The 18,245-nt window shown below is 37.1% G+C and overlaps 1 protein-coding gene across 1 annotated transcript; it reads right to left on the bottom strand.

The window, feature by feature from the left end:
- Positions 1–546: 546 nt before the first annotated feature.
- On the bottom strand, positions 547–17,588 carry lonrf4 (LON peptidase N-terminal domain and ring finger 4). The gene is made up of 12 exons (XM_006631760.3): positions 16,669–17,588; positions 12,508–12,626; positions 11,101–11,223; positions 9,986–10,138; positions 9,735–9,864; positions 8,285–8,372; positions 7,953–8,067; positions 6,959–7,080; positions 6,607–6,765; positions 5,974–6,136; positions 5,317–5,466; positions 547–3,715 (listed from the first exon to the last, which is right to left on the bottom strand). The coding sequence occupies exons 1-12, from the start codon at positions 16,964–16,966 to the stop codon at positions 3,566–3,568; spliced, it is 1,770 nt and encodes a 589-aa protein (XP_006631823.1). The 5' UTR covers positions 16,967–17,588; the 3' UTR covers positions 547–3,565.
- Between the last annotated feature and the right edge of the window lie 657 nt (positions 17,589–18,245).

Raw genomic sequence — 18,245 nt, forward strand, 5'->3', positions numbered from 1 at the left:
TCTATACATCTGGCTTTATTAATCCCAGGAGGCCAATATGTGAAGTAGTGCTGGCTGAATCATCATTTGGCACCGTCTGGCATCGTTAGAATATAGGATTCCCAAAACAATAACTACACATTTTAACTAATTACCAGCTTGATTGATGATCTAAACTGGTGGCTAAATGCTTTTGAAGTGGGGGCAGACAGTATACACTTCTGAACAGCTGTCACAACTACTGTAATCAAAATAAAATATTAAACTATCTGGAAAAAATGCTGCTGATCTCTCTTAAGTGTATTTCTACAGTCTCTGTTCCTTTACTTTTGTAAGTTCCTTTATGATTGCTTATATTTTCTGTAAAACACTATAAACTCGCGCAAGGTCCGGAAGATGAACAGTTATAATCCTTGCTTGAACAGTCAAGTTCTGCCTCCATATTTCACATATTGTTATTAATAATAGAAATATTGAAATAAATACTTGTTGCAAGATAAAGATGGTAAAAATTTCAGATATTTATGTCAAGTAAATTCCGAAGTTTTTGGAAAAAGAAAACAAAACTGAATTATAAACAGCTTTATTATATATCATAACTAAATATTTGCAAGTCATTGTAAAACATGTTTGTGTGCAGACGTATGTATTCCATTACAAACAAGATTTCTTCAACAGTTAGAAATATACATCTTCAGCTGACATAAAGTGAAACCAATAAATTCACTTCAACACCAAAATTTTAATTTAAAATGTCTTATTTAGTTTCGACACACTGATATTAACAATGTGAACTATAAAGAATAACATAATACTCTAAACAGAAAAGCACTAATTGTTTCTAATTTTTACTGTACTGGATTTGGATATGTGAAATTGGTCCAGAACACCCACTGATGCTTAAGGATGCTATACACCAAATAATGTGAAAATATTTGCAAATGCATATCCAAAAGAAAGAAATCCCTGAACATTAATAGACATGCAAAGCATAGTTGCAGTGCAAAAATGTTGGCATTCATAAAACAAAAAAGGCATATTGTAGGTTTCAATCTGTCAGGATCGAACTAATCAGCTTTGGCCACAACCAGTAAAAAAATGAATTCTCAATTTTAAAATGTTTAAAGTGCAATGGAAACACAATGCCTACTTTTCCAAAAACTATAAAATACATACCACGTCTGAAACCAATAATACTTTTAAAGACATCCTCCCCTTCTGTAGTAATAGTACCAAGCTGATTAGTCTAACAGATTAAATACCCTTCAAAAGTTTCCCTTTTGGCTGAATAGCTTCCTCAAGATGTTCCAAATAATCTAAGTTTAATTTTCTAGATAATGTAAAAAGCCTAGTGGTGTAATTGTTTTGTTCTTTATACAATACTGTATATTTAACTATTATATTAGTCAATCATAGCATAAGAATAAAAACTTAAGCATTTCAAATCCTAGCAATTTCACCAGTTTCTAAGTCCACACTAGAATGTATTGTAAATCTGTATAAATAATCATATATGGTTTTATTACTTATTCTAGTAAACATGCAAATAAAATAGCATAAAGTGTCATTTGTTATTTTTTTATGGCTCCAAATATCAACTGGGATATAAAATGTTTATTGATTAGCCCAGCCTTGATAATCAATGCCTTACTACAACTATGTGAAGTAGAATTTTTCCAATAGGTCTCAATTTTCTACAAAAGCATTATATGAGACTTACAGGTGGATCCTTCAACTTTAACAAAGCCAGGAAGGTCCACCACAATTCTGTTTACATAGTTATTCTATGAGGGTGCACAGTGGTCTTAGCAGTAAAGTGTTTTTAACTATGCCAAAAATAACACAAATGTGTAGTAGCAAATGGGTTACAAAAGGGAGAAGTAACAACCCAAATTAATCCTTATAAAAATGACTTATACATATATCAAAAGGTGTGACATTGTACATGTTCTGTAAGTGGGTGAGAAATTACATTTTGCAGAGATTTTAATAGCAATGTTGTTTTGAGGTGCTTCTAGCAAAGTTGACAATCATGTTACTTTGAGTAAAGTATCTGAAATTTTAGTCCAGCATTACATTGTAGGGTTAGCAGGAATAAAACCAAAAAATGATCCTCTGTCGTTTTAAACAGAAAAACAATGTGTACAACCTTTAAGATTAATTTTCTGCAAGAAAGCACTACATTTCTCAAACTACAAATTCTCAAATTTTCAGTTTTCATTTTGCGGACTATGAAATATAACTGTACATGACTAAATAGCTCTAACAGAACTTACACATAAGAGAGCACAGTAAACATTTCTCATTCCACTGTCTGCTATAGTAGTCTGCTGCAGTCAGTAGGCTGTATCTGATGTTTCAGTCCTTTCCTTGGCATGTAATGAAATCTTAATTTCAAGTGCTTTAGTCTAATTTGCAATTGTGTTCTGCATTGAGTTTAACCCTTATCTTTTTTTGTGGAATTTTACATGCCATGTTCTAGAATAGAAAAAAATATATTTTTTAGAATTTGTATGCCAATGAACTACTAACAGATACAAAGTCTTTGTACATGTGTACAAACCTCGACAAATGCTTATTGAATATGTGCACTTCCGAATTGATGGTGAATTTTAAATGTCAAAATACAAAATGCTAGAATAATATAAAAATACTTTTTTTCCAGTTCGTGGTGTCAATATGTTGAATATTGTACATGGGTCACATTTCACTTCCATAAGTACCAAAAACATACAGTAATAAAATACTAGGTCTTTGAATCTTAAAGTGTACCAGAAAATAAGACTTGAAACTCTCAGGCACCAAACTTGTGAAAAGGCTAAACTCAGAGTTTCCTTGAAATACTGAGTTAATGAAAAAAATCTATTTACTTAACATGTTCTTTGGATTCATGTGCTTATGTACCTTGTGTTGTAAGCCACAGGTTTAGCTTAAAACTAAAATGGTTACAACTTCATGACATGATTTAGTGTTACTGAAATATGTTTTTTTCTATGATAACTAATAATTTGCTGAAATTTTAGCAAATTATTTAAAAGTAAAATAACAAAAACAAAAAAATACGGTGACAAAACAATCTGATCTTTTCTGGTATTCTTTAAGAGGAATTAAACTAACTTTCTGTGCAACCAAACGTTTTTTTTTAGTTACTCAAAAGTCAAAGTGCTGTGCCACACTTCACAACTTTATGCAGCAGTGGGAGATCTCTCTTCCTAACTAGTCAATAATTGATCATTAACGTCTTGTGTATGTTTTGTTTCCCAGCACTAAATAAATGTTTGTGTGAAAACATCTTGCGTTTACAGATGTTAATGGACATCAAAATAAAGGCCTTAGGAGTGCTGTTGAAATAGGCAAAACTCCACAAGTGAGATGCTATGAGCTGAATGATCTCCCAGCGCTATCTACTGAAAGGAGACGCCTGTGACACATGTAGTGATGATGAGGTCAATAAGATTACGCACAAATGCTTAAAAGCTTATCAAAACTAAGATTATTCCAAGTAAGGCAGTGTTCCTGGCGTTCGTGTGACGTTAACTTCACGCCAGGAGAGAGCCAGAGTAATCCAGCCTGACATTCCCTTGTTTTAGCTTTGAGAGAAATACTCCAGAACGACGCGCAGGTGTCCCAGCCGGTCCCTGAGGGACGTCAGCGACAGCACCGTGGTCTGGTACATTGGGTCCAGCTGCATCACGGAGAGCAGCCACCAGCACCAGGACGGCCCGCTGGGGGAGGCCTGCAGGGCAAATGAAACGCGGATTGAGGCGCCGCAACGGAAAAGGCAGAGAAGTCGTTCTTTCGCTCGTTTTTTGGTCGTCTTCCGCCACCCAGTAGTTCAAATGAATATTTTACATCTAAAATCAAGGCTCACTGAAGGTAAGGAAAAATTTGAGCGCTTTGTTTTACATTTACCTGGTGGTCAGTGTACATCTTGTAAAATGTACACTCCCCCAGCCCATACCCCCACTGACCGCTCATGAAATAAACCCCAAAGAAACTGTCCTTCTATGACTCTCCAGTGACTGAGCCCATAAAGATGTGCAGTGGAACACGGAAGATGTCACTAGCCAGTTGGATCAGGGGTATCCCAAACCAGGACATTATGTTAGCTGCAGAGGTTGGGGTTAGCTGAATGAGGCTCCCTCTCAATCAGCGATACCTCAGCAGTTGGGTACAGTGGAACCTGCCAATGACGAACAACTTGGCGGGTGGGTAAGTGGAGAGAGTCTGCCTACATGTCGCATTCTGGCCCTACCAGTCGTGGGCGGAGAGGTGGCTTTGTGCCTGCGGCTGGAAGGTTGCCGGTTCAAATCCCATGGCAGGCAGAGGAATCCTACTCTGTTGGGAACCCTGAGCAAGGCCCTTAACCCTAACTGTTCCAGGTGTGCCATATTAATGGCTGACCCTGCGCTCTGATCCCTAGCTTCTCTCCCTGTCTGTGTGTCTAATAGAGAGCAAGCTGTGGAATGTGAAAAGACAAATTCTTAATACAAGAAATTGTATATGGCTAAAAAAGTGATTTTTTCTCGTCTTAAATGGGGGGGGGGGGACAATTGCCGATTTAAAAAGGGATTGCTTATCGCAATTACAAAACCTGACTGTGTATCAATACAATACACTGCTGGAAGAACTTTACATTTTACAAGACTTGGACTGATCACCAGGAAAATGTAAACAAAGCGCTCTAATTAATATTTCCTTATCTTTAACGGACTTCAAAATTCAATGGACTTGTAATTTTAGATGTTGCACATAAACTATTAATTTGTTTACACATAACTGTAGACAAATAAAAATGAGATAAAAATGAGTGAAACATACTTTCTTTAAAGGATTCTTTAAAGTTTGAAATAAATAAATATATTTATTTCAAACTATCTTCTGAATCTAAGACCCATTTTACAGCATAAGATAAAAGGCCTGCTACATATTATTGTATGCAGTCAGGTGTCTGTAAACACTAAATTAAAGGAAACAAAAGTACAAAACGCTTTAATAAATAATTGGAAGTATTACTGACATTAGTGGAGAGTGAGGTCCCAACCATCAGACAGGGCCAAAAAGTTCAGCACTTCAGTTTATATCCTAGGGTGAAGTTCGAATTCAGTGTAGGAACTCTCTTATAGCTTAATAAGAGATTAAAAGAGCTGTTTTGTTTTCCCTTACTCTCAGTTTTTGTAACAAAATGCTTAAATTTTGAAGTTCCGCATACCCCTCTTTCTTTTAAATAAAACCTCGATTTTCAGGATTTCCGTGGGATATTTCTCTTCCTCATTGCTTTGCTCTCCACTCATGCCTTACATACTCATCTTCATCCAGAAGGAACGGGAGATTAACCTGAATGTTGTCCTCCCTCTCAGGCATGTGGCCATACTGCTTGTTGATCTGATCCCGGATTCTCGGATTCAGCCGACGGTACCAGTCACAGGCCTGCTGATAAATGCTATCGTGCAAGCGCTGCACGAGCTCCAGCTCTGCACCTTCTACCTGTACAAGAACACACACACAAACCTTAGAGCCTATGGGCAACACAATCCAAAAGTAGAGTATGCTTTTTTTAGTGTCTAAGTGTGCCAAAAGCTGAATCATGTAGTACAGTACAGAGTTACAAAAGTCAAAGCTGGTGAGGGGATTCACAAAGTGAATCACATTTCACAGTTACTAAGTTAGTTATTAAAATAGTCTTTCGGTGCAAAAGAATTAATGTTAGAACTTGGTGAGGACTGGATGAAGGTCAGATACTGTATGTCTTAATATTTAAAACCATAACATAACACATAAGGGAGTGTACTTTCTTTTTCACATCACTGTATATGCTGAACCATATACAGAATACAGTGTACATATAGTACCATATACAGAACCATAAAAACCTCATGTCAGTATTAAATACAATGTATATAACGGGGTCAAACACAGGCTACACAGAACAAAACTATCTACCAGTTTTGTAATGATATTCTGTAAGAGAGCCAACGTTTGACAAGGGCGTACTTTTTGGTCCTCCAAATATTCTATGTCTGCTGTGTGGTAGCCATCTCTTTGACCTCTCTTTGTAACCCGGAAGCGGTTCCTTCCTATGGTGTCCACATAAGACCTGCCATCAGGAAGGAGATCCAGACCCAGAATCTCTAAAATGCAACCATAGTCTGCAAACCTTGAAAGCAGAAAAAAAAGTTCAGTTTTCACTACATGAAATGCCACAATTTTCACACCGTGCACATGTAACTTAAAATGTTTGATAACACAGGATCTTTCCTTTTCATGAATTTTGCACATTTCACAAGTGTTTGGTGAGTGTGATTTTCTATATGTAAAGAATTATGAATTGTGTGTAGCGTATGATTCTGAATAGTTTTTTGTGTTAAAAGTAACACAAGGTACCAAAAAGAACTACTTAGCAAATGTAGTTCAGGTGGGTAGCTGTATCAGCTTAAGGCTGCTAAGCTGAAACATTGTGTTTTCTTTCTTCTCTTTCCAGCATGGAATAAACCTATTACTTGTTCCTACTTAGCAAATGATTGCAATAATGGTTTTATTATGTGAATAATTAAAATCCTTTGAAGTTTCCAATCATGCCTAACTCAGGGGGATCGCTAACATGGTTTGCTGTTCAATTTCCAGTACCCTTTTCCATGTTCGTAAGTACACATTCCAAACTTCTTTGTGCCCGTTTCCATACACCTGCGCATCATCAACCGGTAACGAGGCTCAAATATGTGCAGAGGACAAGGAACTCCAGGGAAAGCCACTGTGCACACGAAGATCGGAATGTCCTTTGTTAAGCTGAAAGACAAAGCACATGTGATCTTAAGGGACTGAACAGGAAAGGTAAGGCCCATTGGAAATGATCCTGCAGAATTTGTATTTTTAAATGTCTGTTAAGACTAACTTCACTAAGCATTATAGTAAAGCAGTGAAGGTAGCCAAAGTTTAGCAATCATTCTCATGAGCAACAGATCAACAAAAGAGTACTTACTTTGAGAGCTCTGCTATTTCAGCATCATGTATCTGCTTCCTCTCCGCAAGTTCACAAGGGAACAGTCTGGACATAATGTCCTCCAGCAAAATTGTACGGTTATACTTTCTGTTTTTGAGATACTGCAAGGGGGGAAAAATGCTTATCAGAGTGTGTAATGTAAAAAACTGCTTCTCTTTTCATAATTAATCATCTAAATTGGACAAAGGAAAACCTGCACACGTCTGCAGTCTTTGGAGCTTCACTCACTGTATAATGATTTTTTTATGGGCTTCTTATAAAAACTATACTTAGAAAATATTAACCAAAACTTTTAAACTGTAGTTTGATAGTAATGCCAATAGATTGCTTTTTTTTTCCAATTTCAGATCAGACTGACAGTGTGATGTGTTCTGTGATAGTCATTGGTAACACTAGAGTTAGTTATTAAGCAAACAAAAGGGTAAATTGTCAAAGTAAGTGAAAATGAAAACTTTCATTAAAAATATATGTAAAATATTGAAAATATTTAAGAAAACCTACAGAGATGTATGTTCATGTAGTAATTAATATTTAATAATTTGTAATTAATAACCGTACCCTCACATTATTACTTTTTGTAATTTTTCACACACAGTACAGATATGTTGGTGGACATTTGCGAGTCACCTTTTACCAATCTCCAACCATTCATGCATTTTCAAACAGCCTCCTCCTGTTTAGGGTTCCAGAGGAGCTGGAGCTTATCCCAGCAAGCAATGGGCCCAAGGAAAGGTACACTTTAGATGGGACACCAGTCCATCTCGGGACAGACACAGACACCAGGGCCAATTTTCCCAGAAGGCAATTAATCTACCACTATGTCTTTGGGCTGTGGCAGGAAACTGGAGCACTGGAGCACATGCGAACACAGAGAGAACATACAAACTCCATACAAGCCGCTCATCTTTTGCTCATTAAAAAAATCACAGAGGAGAAATGTGGAAACCTGCAGCCATTATCATGAAAAACACACCTCCTGGAGGGGCTGCTTGCACAGAGGGCACCTCAGATTGTGGTCAAGGCTTCGTTCGATACAGCTTTTGCAGAAGGTGTGTCCACAGGGAGTCGTGACTGGTTCGAAGAATAACCTAGAAAAGTAAAGAATTTGAGTATTATTTGTATCATTATATCAACAGCATTTACAGTACCTTAGAATATGATTTTGAAAAGTTACCAATGTAAAGTACATGTACCTCAACATTACTTCAGGTTAATGGTGAAGCTCACATCAGAAAACATGGTCCTATGGATCATTTTTGTACAAATTCCAAGAACTCTTAACTTAAAACATGGATGTTTGCTTACCTTATGCACAGTGGGCATTCAAAGTCCGATGGACTGAGCATATTGAGAGGAAACTCTTGGACGTCGCTACAAATCTCTGTACTCGCTCCTAGGTTTTTGAGAGAGACATTAAATATGTTGGAATACAATTTTACTCAAATTAACTAGGAACTGTCTTTGATCAAGAAACAGCGCATCATGGATGTTCGGTCAGTACTGGGGTTTACCAGGGTGTAAATACAGGGAGGGCAATCTGTTGTAGGGCTTCAAACTGAAACTGCAGGTGTCTGGGAGGGCAGAGGGAGCTGAAGCATCCAGTGAGCACCCACTTGAACAGGCTGAAAACATGCAGAGTTCACACAGACCGTGAGGCTAGTATAAATGCTAACTACCATGCCACCATGCTGAGGTAACCTTTACTGGGCCAGAACAAAGATAAATAAAATAATATACATATACTTCTGAAGAAATAGATGTTCTGCCCCAAACATTAGACTGTTTCCATCTTAATGCCTTAAAGGTGTCAATTGTGTGACATTTCACTTGCTTTAACTCCCAAGTGTCTTGTACTGTATTTGTGCTTTCTGCAAAAGGAATTATAACGGTTACAAATGAAAACCAACCTGTCCATTTTGCTTATCTGGTAGCTAGTGGGTTCCTTTACATGTATATTTCTAAAATTGGTTGCTTGAGCACTCTCTCAGCACTCTACCTTTTAAAGCGTTGTTTAATGCATCTGATATTCTCTTGGTATTTTGGCATAAAAAGATAATTAACTGGTGCTTTAACATTGTGATTTTCCCTTGGGTTCTCTTTTTGACCCCCTTGGACTTTTCCTTTGAATTCTCCCCATTTTCGTATTAGTTTACATGTTTTTCCCTGTAAATCCTTATCCCAATTCTGATGTAATTTGTCACATCTGTACAGAAGCGGTTTGCTTCCTGTGGCCTAAAAAAAACAGCCTCTTTCGTCACCCCGTGTCCTCAGCCACTCTTTTTGTGTTTAAGGATTCACATTTCAGTTTGTTCACGTTTGTACAGTAAAGCCTGGAAGCCGGAGAAAAACACTGATTTGGTCCCAGTCATCAGTCAGTTTCCAGTGAAGTCAGCCTTCTTTGTGGAGATGAGTGTGACAGATGTTGCTTATACTGTATGCGTTTGGCCCTCCTGCTTAGATTTTAATTCTTATTCAAGCTGCCTTATCAGCTCTGCATGTGTACTTTAGCTCACAATAACATGAAATGAGTCACAGGACTCTCTTGCTCTGTGAAGTGAATCAGGAAATGGTCTCAACAGGTACCACTGCACAAAAATGCAAACAAGTACAGCTCCAGTTATTTGCTTCCTGAGAATGATATTCGGGGACATCTTCTTTGCTATATGACAAATAATTTCTTCTTACCTGTCTTGGAGCTTCTCCCTCTTCATTTTTCTAAGCTATCGTAAAATATGACACTTAATCCAACACTTACCGCTTCTTTGGTGCTCAGTGTCCCTGTTCATCAGTTCCTCTTCATTTTTTCTGGCTGGGAGAAGAGAGACAGAGTGGCTCAGGCTGACACAGCTGTCGGCCTTTTTGGCTTTGTTTGTTTCTCCCGAGGCCTGGAGAGAGGAAAGGAGTGGAGAACTGCGTCAGAATATCTTCATGTCAATACGTTAACATCTGCCCTCCCTCCTGTCTTTACTCTGATGTGCAGAGATCATTCCTGAAAAGGGGACTGACTTGCACTCTCTCCTCCTCCAAGGGCTGGGAAAGTGGGGCGTCTTCACTCAGCACAGGGTCTGCTGCTGGGCAGGCGTTCCTCAGATACATCGAGGTGACCTTCAGTAGGTCTTCTACTTCTTCTGGCACAGACTCACCATTTGAATGCAGTATCTGAATATTTCCAACCAAAAAGAAACAGATATAAAACATGTTTTTACAGTTTTAGAGAAAATCAATTTGGATACTTCCATTCAGGTGTCTATGACAGTACATCTTCATTTTAATTTTTCTTCCCAAAACCATGATTTGTCCAATTTGGTGTACTTGTATCATAATATTAGTGCTATGTGGTAATGCTCTCATGTCTTTTATCACATAGCCCACCCGGACCTGACCCACACTGCTTTTGCCCATTAATCTACACTGTCATAGATATATAAGACATCATCAGGAGTTTGTTATAATGTATGCATGTTACAAGCATGAACAATTTTCCTAAAGCACCCACTAGTGTTTTAAACTGCTACAGCAGCTTTGACTTATTAGCACATGTTAATCTGGGCGAGAAGAAACCAAGCTTGTTATTTAGCAATATTTAATCAGATTATCAAATCCGTGATCAAAGCAACTCGGGATAAACTATATTTAAGCAGCCAGCATTTATTGTGCAGGGTCTAATCCATCATATTTGCCCGATCAAATGTCATTGATTCACTGTAAGGTGTTCCTACATATTAATTTGTTACCTAAATTAATTATAATTGCTGTCCTTAAAAAACATAAATAGGAAACAACAAGACTTTCCTTTTTTCTCTTTCTGTGTAGATCTGTTTAAACTAAGTTTTAAGTACCACTAACCATAAGATCTGAAATAACTTAGTTGTATTTGTCTTTTTTTAAAAAAACACTAGATAATCCTTGCAACTCCTGCTATAATTCACAATAAGAAATACAAATGCTGAATAAAATAAATAGATACTAGTTAACATCCTGTGCTTTAATATACATGTATTTATGTTTCTTGACTTAACATATAAATTATTCTACAGCTTTCAACAACAGTTTGAGAAGTTTTAAAGTAACAATACACAGTTACAACACAAAATTCACAGGATCAAAGGCCTGGAATTTACCTTTTGTATTTCATGCTTGGCAGGAGCAAATTCATGCTGAAGTCTGAGACAGTGATGATATTGAATCAGAGCTTCTATTTTTCTTCCCATTTCCAGGAATATGTTCCCTTTTCGAAAAAAAACCTAAGCAGAAAAAAAGATCAAAACTAACAACTGACTTTCATAGAGGAGGAGAGAAGTGATTCTCTAATAATCATCTGCACATCAAAATGTAGGCATAATTCATTCAACAACAGAAAGCATGTTATCATACTGTCTATACTTTCTAGAACACACAAAGCCACTTCTTTTTGTGTCTTTTTAAGAGGGTAAGATTAAGGTTTTGCTGTTCTATTGTACTGGATGTAATACAGTGGGAGAACACTTCCTGGGCTTCTGAAATTTTGAGGAAATACTCTAATAAATAGTCAGATGACGGACAGAATTCACATGAGCAAAGGATTATTTCTGTACTGTAACGTCTTGGCTTGAAAACAAGACTCTAGTGGTATTTTCACAGATGTTCAGTATAAATTTCATCTCACATGTCTAATACTATTCCTTTAAGCTTATGGTAACATTATCAACCTGAAGTAGAAATGACAACTTCATGTACATTAACCAGTATGACAACTCTATCATGTCTGCCCCAGGCAAAGTAAACATAGCTCCATAAATCCATCACCCATGAATGGTTACAAATATCCCTTGTACTTCTTCACCAACTAAGAAAAACAGGAACGTAAACTAACCACTCCCCAAGAATGTTTTTAATCATTTAAGGAAACAGTTTATGAAATAATGGTTCTTTCTTTTTCTTATTCTCCCAATGGCAGGTAAATCAATGGATTTGGGTGTTTACTGTACTTCCCTCTGAGATACTTAACACTAGAATACTTTGGATTATTAAAGACCATCTTTTATATTATTTAACATTATGTACAAACTTACAGGGAGTGCATACTGTACAAACACCATTAGTTAAGAACACTACTTTATAAGCAGGCCTGTGTCATTTGGAAGATGATTTTGTTTCTGGATTCACTGCAGTATGCAGCATTCCATCACTAGCTTTGTTTTTCACAAAACAAAATGACTCAACCCTGTGGAATATGAAATTATACTACAGTAAACCAGGAATATAGAACCTGGATGGTGATTAATATACAAGCTTTAAGTATTTTTAGCAGTTTGAAAAGTTTTAGCTTTAAAGAGAAATGTAAGAAGGAAAATTAAAGAGTTCCCTCTGAGCCGTATTTTTTCATTGTTTTATTGAAAAAAAATCAGATGGCAAGGGCTTAATCAAGTCACTGAAACACTCCATTCCACAGTAAGTTCTACTGCAGAGGAGTGTGGCTTACATTTTTCTGTTAGTATGACACACGAAATGAGGAGGTTTTTTTGACCTGTTATGAAAAAACATGTCACCTCAGTCCATGTGGGCCGCATTTCACATAACAAATCCAGATCCTTCAGTGCGTCACTATAGCGCTGTAGTCCCAGTTTGGCCTCTGCCCGTGAAATTTGCAGGCTGACATCATTAGGTGCTGTAGGAGGAAGGAGAAATAGTCAAAAGCTTCCCTTGGCACAACAGACAAGAAGAAAACCGATTTGCTTTTTGGTGTACCACACACATCACAACACTACAACCCAAGTGGACAAGTAAGAGCTATTATCAGAATCTGAAAAGAAATGTTCCTCCTTTGGAAATTCCAAATTTAAGAAATGGCATATTGCACTTGTTGCATGATTCTCACATGACATTTGCTTACTGTTTCAGAGAAATGTTTGGGGCCTTGAAGAAACAGATTTTTAATAAATGGACTCAGTCTTGAATAAGTCATAGTGTGATACTTAAGAGTTAGAAACAACACAAAATAGTTCCTTGCTCATACAGTAACGGTCATTTTCCTATTTGGAAGGAAGTACTGGTAGTTATACAAACTCTCTTGTCGAAGAATCAATTTCTTTAAAAGCATGAAGAACTAAAGCAGATTATCAGGAGCATAACTTATGTTGATATAATGTTTTGCATATTCTGCCATGTTGACAGCCTTATTACTAGTCGGAACAAGAACCAATACAACAACAGCCTCCTGTTTTCTTCTTCATTCATTCTTTGCATATTGTAACATGAGAGTATGTTACATAAGAGAAGGCATGCGCACTCCTTATTACTATTGGTACACAGGTACACAATAGTACTGAAGTACTGAAAAGACTGACTGAACGGCTTTTGATTAGCTTATGAACTTCTCTCTATTGTAACCTTCTATGCAGTAGTTTCTTATTCTTCAAGGGAAAGTACATTTCTATATTAAGAAAATACCTCATCTTCAAGTACCGCATCTGAATCAAAATGTAGTAACTAGTGTGCTCTCAGGGTCAGCGCTTCTGTATTAAGAACCCCTACTGACAACCACATCCTACTGCACTAAATGATGCACAGATGAGAGCAGATTCAGAGACACATCTGATAATGGGGAAACAGGTGTTTGAAGATGAGATGTTTAAGGTTATATTATAGAGAATAATAAATAACCCTATATTAAATTATATCCAGCTACTAAGCATTTAACATCATTAAAAATCATTTTTATCCATTTCCTTCTCTGAAGGTATGCATGTTCTTAGCAGTGTTTGCACACTGTCTTTTAAAGAAAATATCCTGGTGCCTTTCAGCAAGCCAAAGCACCTGACAGAATTCAGTGATATTAAAGCAGATACTGAGGATAAATCCTTCAAAACAAGAAGTGTCATCCAATTGTTTAGTATGTTAACTCAAAAGTAACAGACTTAGGTTTAAATCCTTTTTTTTAATTTACTGAGACTGAAAACTGTATTTTAGCAATGAAAAATTATGTACTGATATAAACAGCAAAAGATTCAAAGAAAACAACTTGCAATATATTCTTCTCCAGCGAGGCATGGCAAGCTGGGTTGGATTCAGTCCTCAGCCATCTATCTGGCTATGCGCTACGTGTTTTCCCAGTATTCATGAGCATTTTATCTTGGCAGTCTGGATTCCTGCTGTCCCCCAGACACACCGACGGGGTTTAACTGACTATTGTAAAATTGTCCCTTTCTCTGTGGTCCTGCAATGGACTGGCATTCAGCCCCAGAGACAGAAGCTGTGTGCTGTTAGTCCCACTGAGCACTGTATACTTCCAGAATAGGCCCAAGCTTCCTGTGAGCACTGCCAGGACATGTAGCTTTCTGAAAGTGCACACATAAAAATCTGCTTTAAAGTGCAACATCAGTGTAGTTTATATTTAGAACACATACTGTTCTAGTTCTGTACATAGTTTAAATATAGAGTAAACCAATAACCTAAAGCACAGTGCACTGTCATCTAAAAGCTATTTAGGTAAAGGCTCCAGCAAAATAATCCTACAAATCATGTAAATGGGGTAAAAATAACCTAAGAGTAAAATTAGATGTTCTTTTATATGAATTTTAGTTCCCACTTCAAGTTTTAAAATATAGATTATAAAGCAAAGCTGGCTGAATTACTCCTGTTACACTTGGAAATGGACTGATATTGTGTATCTGTCTCTGTGATTAATACATCCCACAGAGTAAACTATGTTGCGTTATAGTACAGGACATTATTTAAAAATCTTAGAACATACTGACAGTTAACCCTGAGAACTGCTTCATTATCAACACAGCATTTAGGACAGAAATCAATATGAATTTCTTTACAGCGAAGCTTGTGGAGTCTTAAAACATATTGCCAAGCAATTCTGTTCAGGCAGATTCGCTGGGGACCTTCAAAAATCTGCTCTAGAAGGGGACCATCAAAAATCTGTATTAATAATAAAAATTAATATGTTGCTAGCTGCCAAATAAGTGATATGGGCTTCCTCTACTTTCTTGTGTTCATATAGAGGGGATGCCAGTCATACATTTACAAATCTCTTTGACTTCTGTACAAAGAATATATCCTGCTAAAAAATATGCATATCTACCCTTGTGTACCTCTTGGTTAACCCATGTCTATGCAAGTTTTATGGGGATTGTTACGAAATGAATTAACACATTTTATCTATACTTGCTCTTGCTCTATAAGAAAAACTGACCAAGCTTAATGATGTGATTTTATACCACCATTTATGTGTTGCCATAATTATTTTTTGTAGGATTTAATATGACACCATTTTAAAGCACATCAGCTTTTCTTGTCATGTGTAGCCTAATGCTAGTGCACAGACCTTTAACAGAATCAGAAAACTGCACAGGACCACATCAACTTCATAAAGCAGCTGAACTATGCTGTACGAACGGTAACTTTCTGGGGATTCTCATCATAACATTTTAAGCCATGGTGTTTTAAAAACAGGACCTTTGAAGTACTAAGAGAAAAACATTTATTTTAATTTTCAATATTTACCTGGGAATGAGAAAAGATGTAACATTTAATAGGATAAAATACGATTTAGGAAAAGGGTCTCATCATGAAGGCCTAAGCCTAAAATAAATTAATTTGAGGGTGGTTGCTTTACTGAGTTATTCAGGAGATCCTAAGCAATGCATCACTGAGATCCATTGTGAGGTACTGATTCACTTGCTCGGATGTCTTGTAGCAAGTCTGGTAAGAGCAAAACAGTAGCTAGCCAACGTCATCCACAGACGCAAATAAAATAATTGCTGCAACATGAACACTTAATCTCTTAATGACACTGACTGATGCGTAATGGAGAATGAAAAACCGGAGCTGATTTTGGAAAGCAGAACACCTATACTCCCATGCCCTGCGAACCATCTCTGAGTTTTCAGTTCCCATTTATTCTGCAATGTTAAAAGGCCAACAGTTATAATTCACACACCAAAAGTAGTCTAATACTTATAACTGCAGCAAATTCACAAAGACTGTCTTTTTGAACAGACATGACCGTGGGAAATCCATTATGCTAGTATTTGGCTATTGTGAAAATAGATGTTTTTTCCGAAGTTAAGAAGTGTGCTTGCTATTGGATGAACATACTTAATATATAAAAGACATTTAGGTTTTTTCTGGAAAAACATATGTGGAGACAAGACAGTTTTCCAGATAGCAACCCCCCAAATTGCAAAATTCAATTTGCAGATTGCTGCTGACGTTTTATCTACATATTTTAACACTGCACTTGCTTTATGGGTGTGTATGTCATAACCAGTATTTTTTTTTCTTTTCTTCAGAAGTCAGGAACCTATTTCAACAACAACTGCAATGGGGTTTTTTTCCCCTGGGAGAGGTTGGCAAACCTCACTGAAGTTCCTCGAATTCTCCACTAGGTGTCAGTGAAGTTTTAATGTTGCACTTAAAAAATATTACACTAGGAAATCAGCATGCGTGCGTTATTAGTAATATTTCAATCAGAAACCACGTTTCACGTTTTGTTAAATTGGGTATATAACAAAATGTTTGATTAGGTGCCCTGCAGTGCCATGAGAACAGCAGACTGAGCACCACACAAGCAAATTGCGTAATTGGGTGTTAGGGGCGAAGTACTCCATGTTGAAGTTATACAATTTTTTACAATACATACCTTACGGGTTACATAAGTCTTTTTTTTTTTCGCAAAAGATATTCGATAAAAACCTTACCCAGCCGCATTCCTTCATCTATAATCCGCAGGGCTTCAGTAAACTCGCAGTTTTTAAGACGATCCTGCAAATTGCACTTCAGTTTTGTGTCTTCTGGGTAGCATTTTTCCATCACGCTGAACAGCAGGACGTTGGTTTTTATGTTTTTCACGTCTCTCAGCTTTAACCTCTCTCTGCAGATTTGGCACCTCGAAGGTAAAATCGTTCCCAAGCAGCTTTTGCAGAAAGAATGTCCGCAGGACACTGTCACGGGCTCGGACATAAGACAATGGCAAGTTGGGCAGAGTAAGAGATCCATTTTCGTCAATAAACTTTGTCAGGTTGGTTTCACTTTTAAGAGATGTCGTTGTAAGAGTCGGGAATACGCCTTTTTTAAAAGGGCAAAGAGAAAAGTTAATTGCGTGTAGTCCCAGATTGCATTCAAATGTATACTTTAAACGTACCCTAAGCACCAGTCTAGCGAGGTTTATCTGCACTTTGAGGTACTGTAGTAGTAGCCTAGATATCCTTTTAATCTGACAGCAGCGATCTCTTAGCAGCCAAGACATTAACGAACTGTCCGTCCATCCTGGTTTCCCCAGAGTAAGAAATCCTTTCAGTGTTGCCCTTCGGATTATGATCGCCGGTCCTTGATCATTTATCCGAAATTTCGGTCAAGCGCATTGAAGAAAAGTATGTTGTATCCTCTCCTCTTCCATTGATAACCACAAAGAGAAAATTCACCTCTTCGTTACGGAGCTACTGTACTTCTTTTGTGTGTGTTAAAACGGAGCACCACAGAGAAACCACAGAGCCGAGAAAGACATTTCCTACACTTTTGCGTTATTAAATTTCCAGTGTACCTTGCTAGGCTTCACCTGAGCATCACAAACAGTATCACAAGGATAGACTACTGTATGCATACCCCATGGGATTATATAAATAGAGACCATGTGATTCGTAAGAGGCTGTGCCGATTGGCTTGAAACAGCCGGTCCCACCCTGTTGTGAAACAGTCTCCCAACGTGTTTCATAATCCAATATCAAAGGCGGAATCGGTGAAAATGTTTCTTTCATGGGATATTTAAATTATAATGTTGAAGTGTCTGTGCAGTTTTGTTGAACGATTTTTATCCGTAGGCTAACTGAAGAAAGCGGTCTAATTTATAATATAATATTATTACTTACGATATTATTCACAAGCGGTGCTTGTGAAATACCCCAGTAACCTAGTTAATTTAATTGTTAAAACGTCATTCTAAGAATGTTCGTATTTTAAATCTACGGTTAAAAATCTCAAATGAAGGAGACACCCGCATAGAAAACGTTTATTGCTACCAAAAGAAAAACATTTTAAGGAGATTGCAACTGTGTACCAATGGGAAACTCCTAAAATCTCTTCGTTGTTGAAACAAGCTGTTGACTTGTAGGTTAATTTGTAACTGATTAAATTTTACTGAAATACATGTTTATAAACCGAGTTCTTAGACGTATATATGTATAAATTATAAACATTGAAGTACACAAAACATACCTCTTTTTTGCCTTAGTCCTTGCTTTGGTCTAATTATGGAGTGTCGTATTAAGTAAAGCTTTGC

The sequence above is a fragment of the Lepisosteus oculatus genome, chromosome 11 (assembly GCF_040954835.1).
Source record: "Lepisosteus oculatus isolate fLepOcu1 chromosome 11, fLepOcu1.hap2, whole genome shotgun sequence".
NCBI classification, from domain to species: domain Eukaryota; kingdom Metazoa; phylum Chordata; class Actinopteri; order Semionotiformes; family Lepisosteidae; genus Lepisosteus; species Lepisosteus oculatus.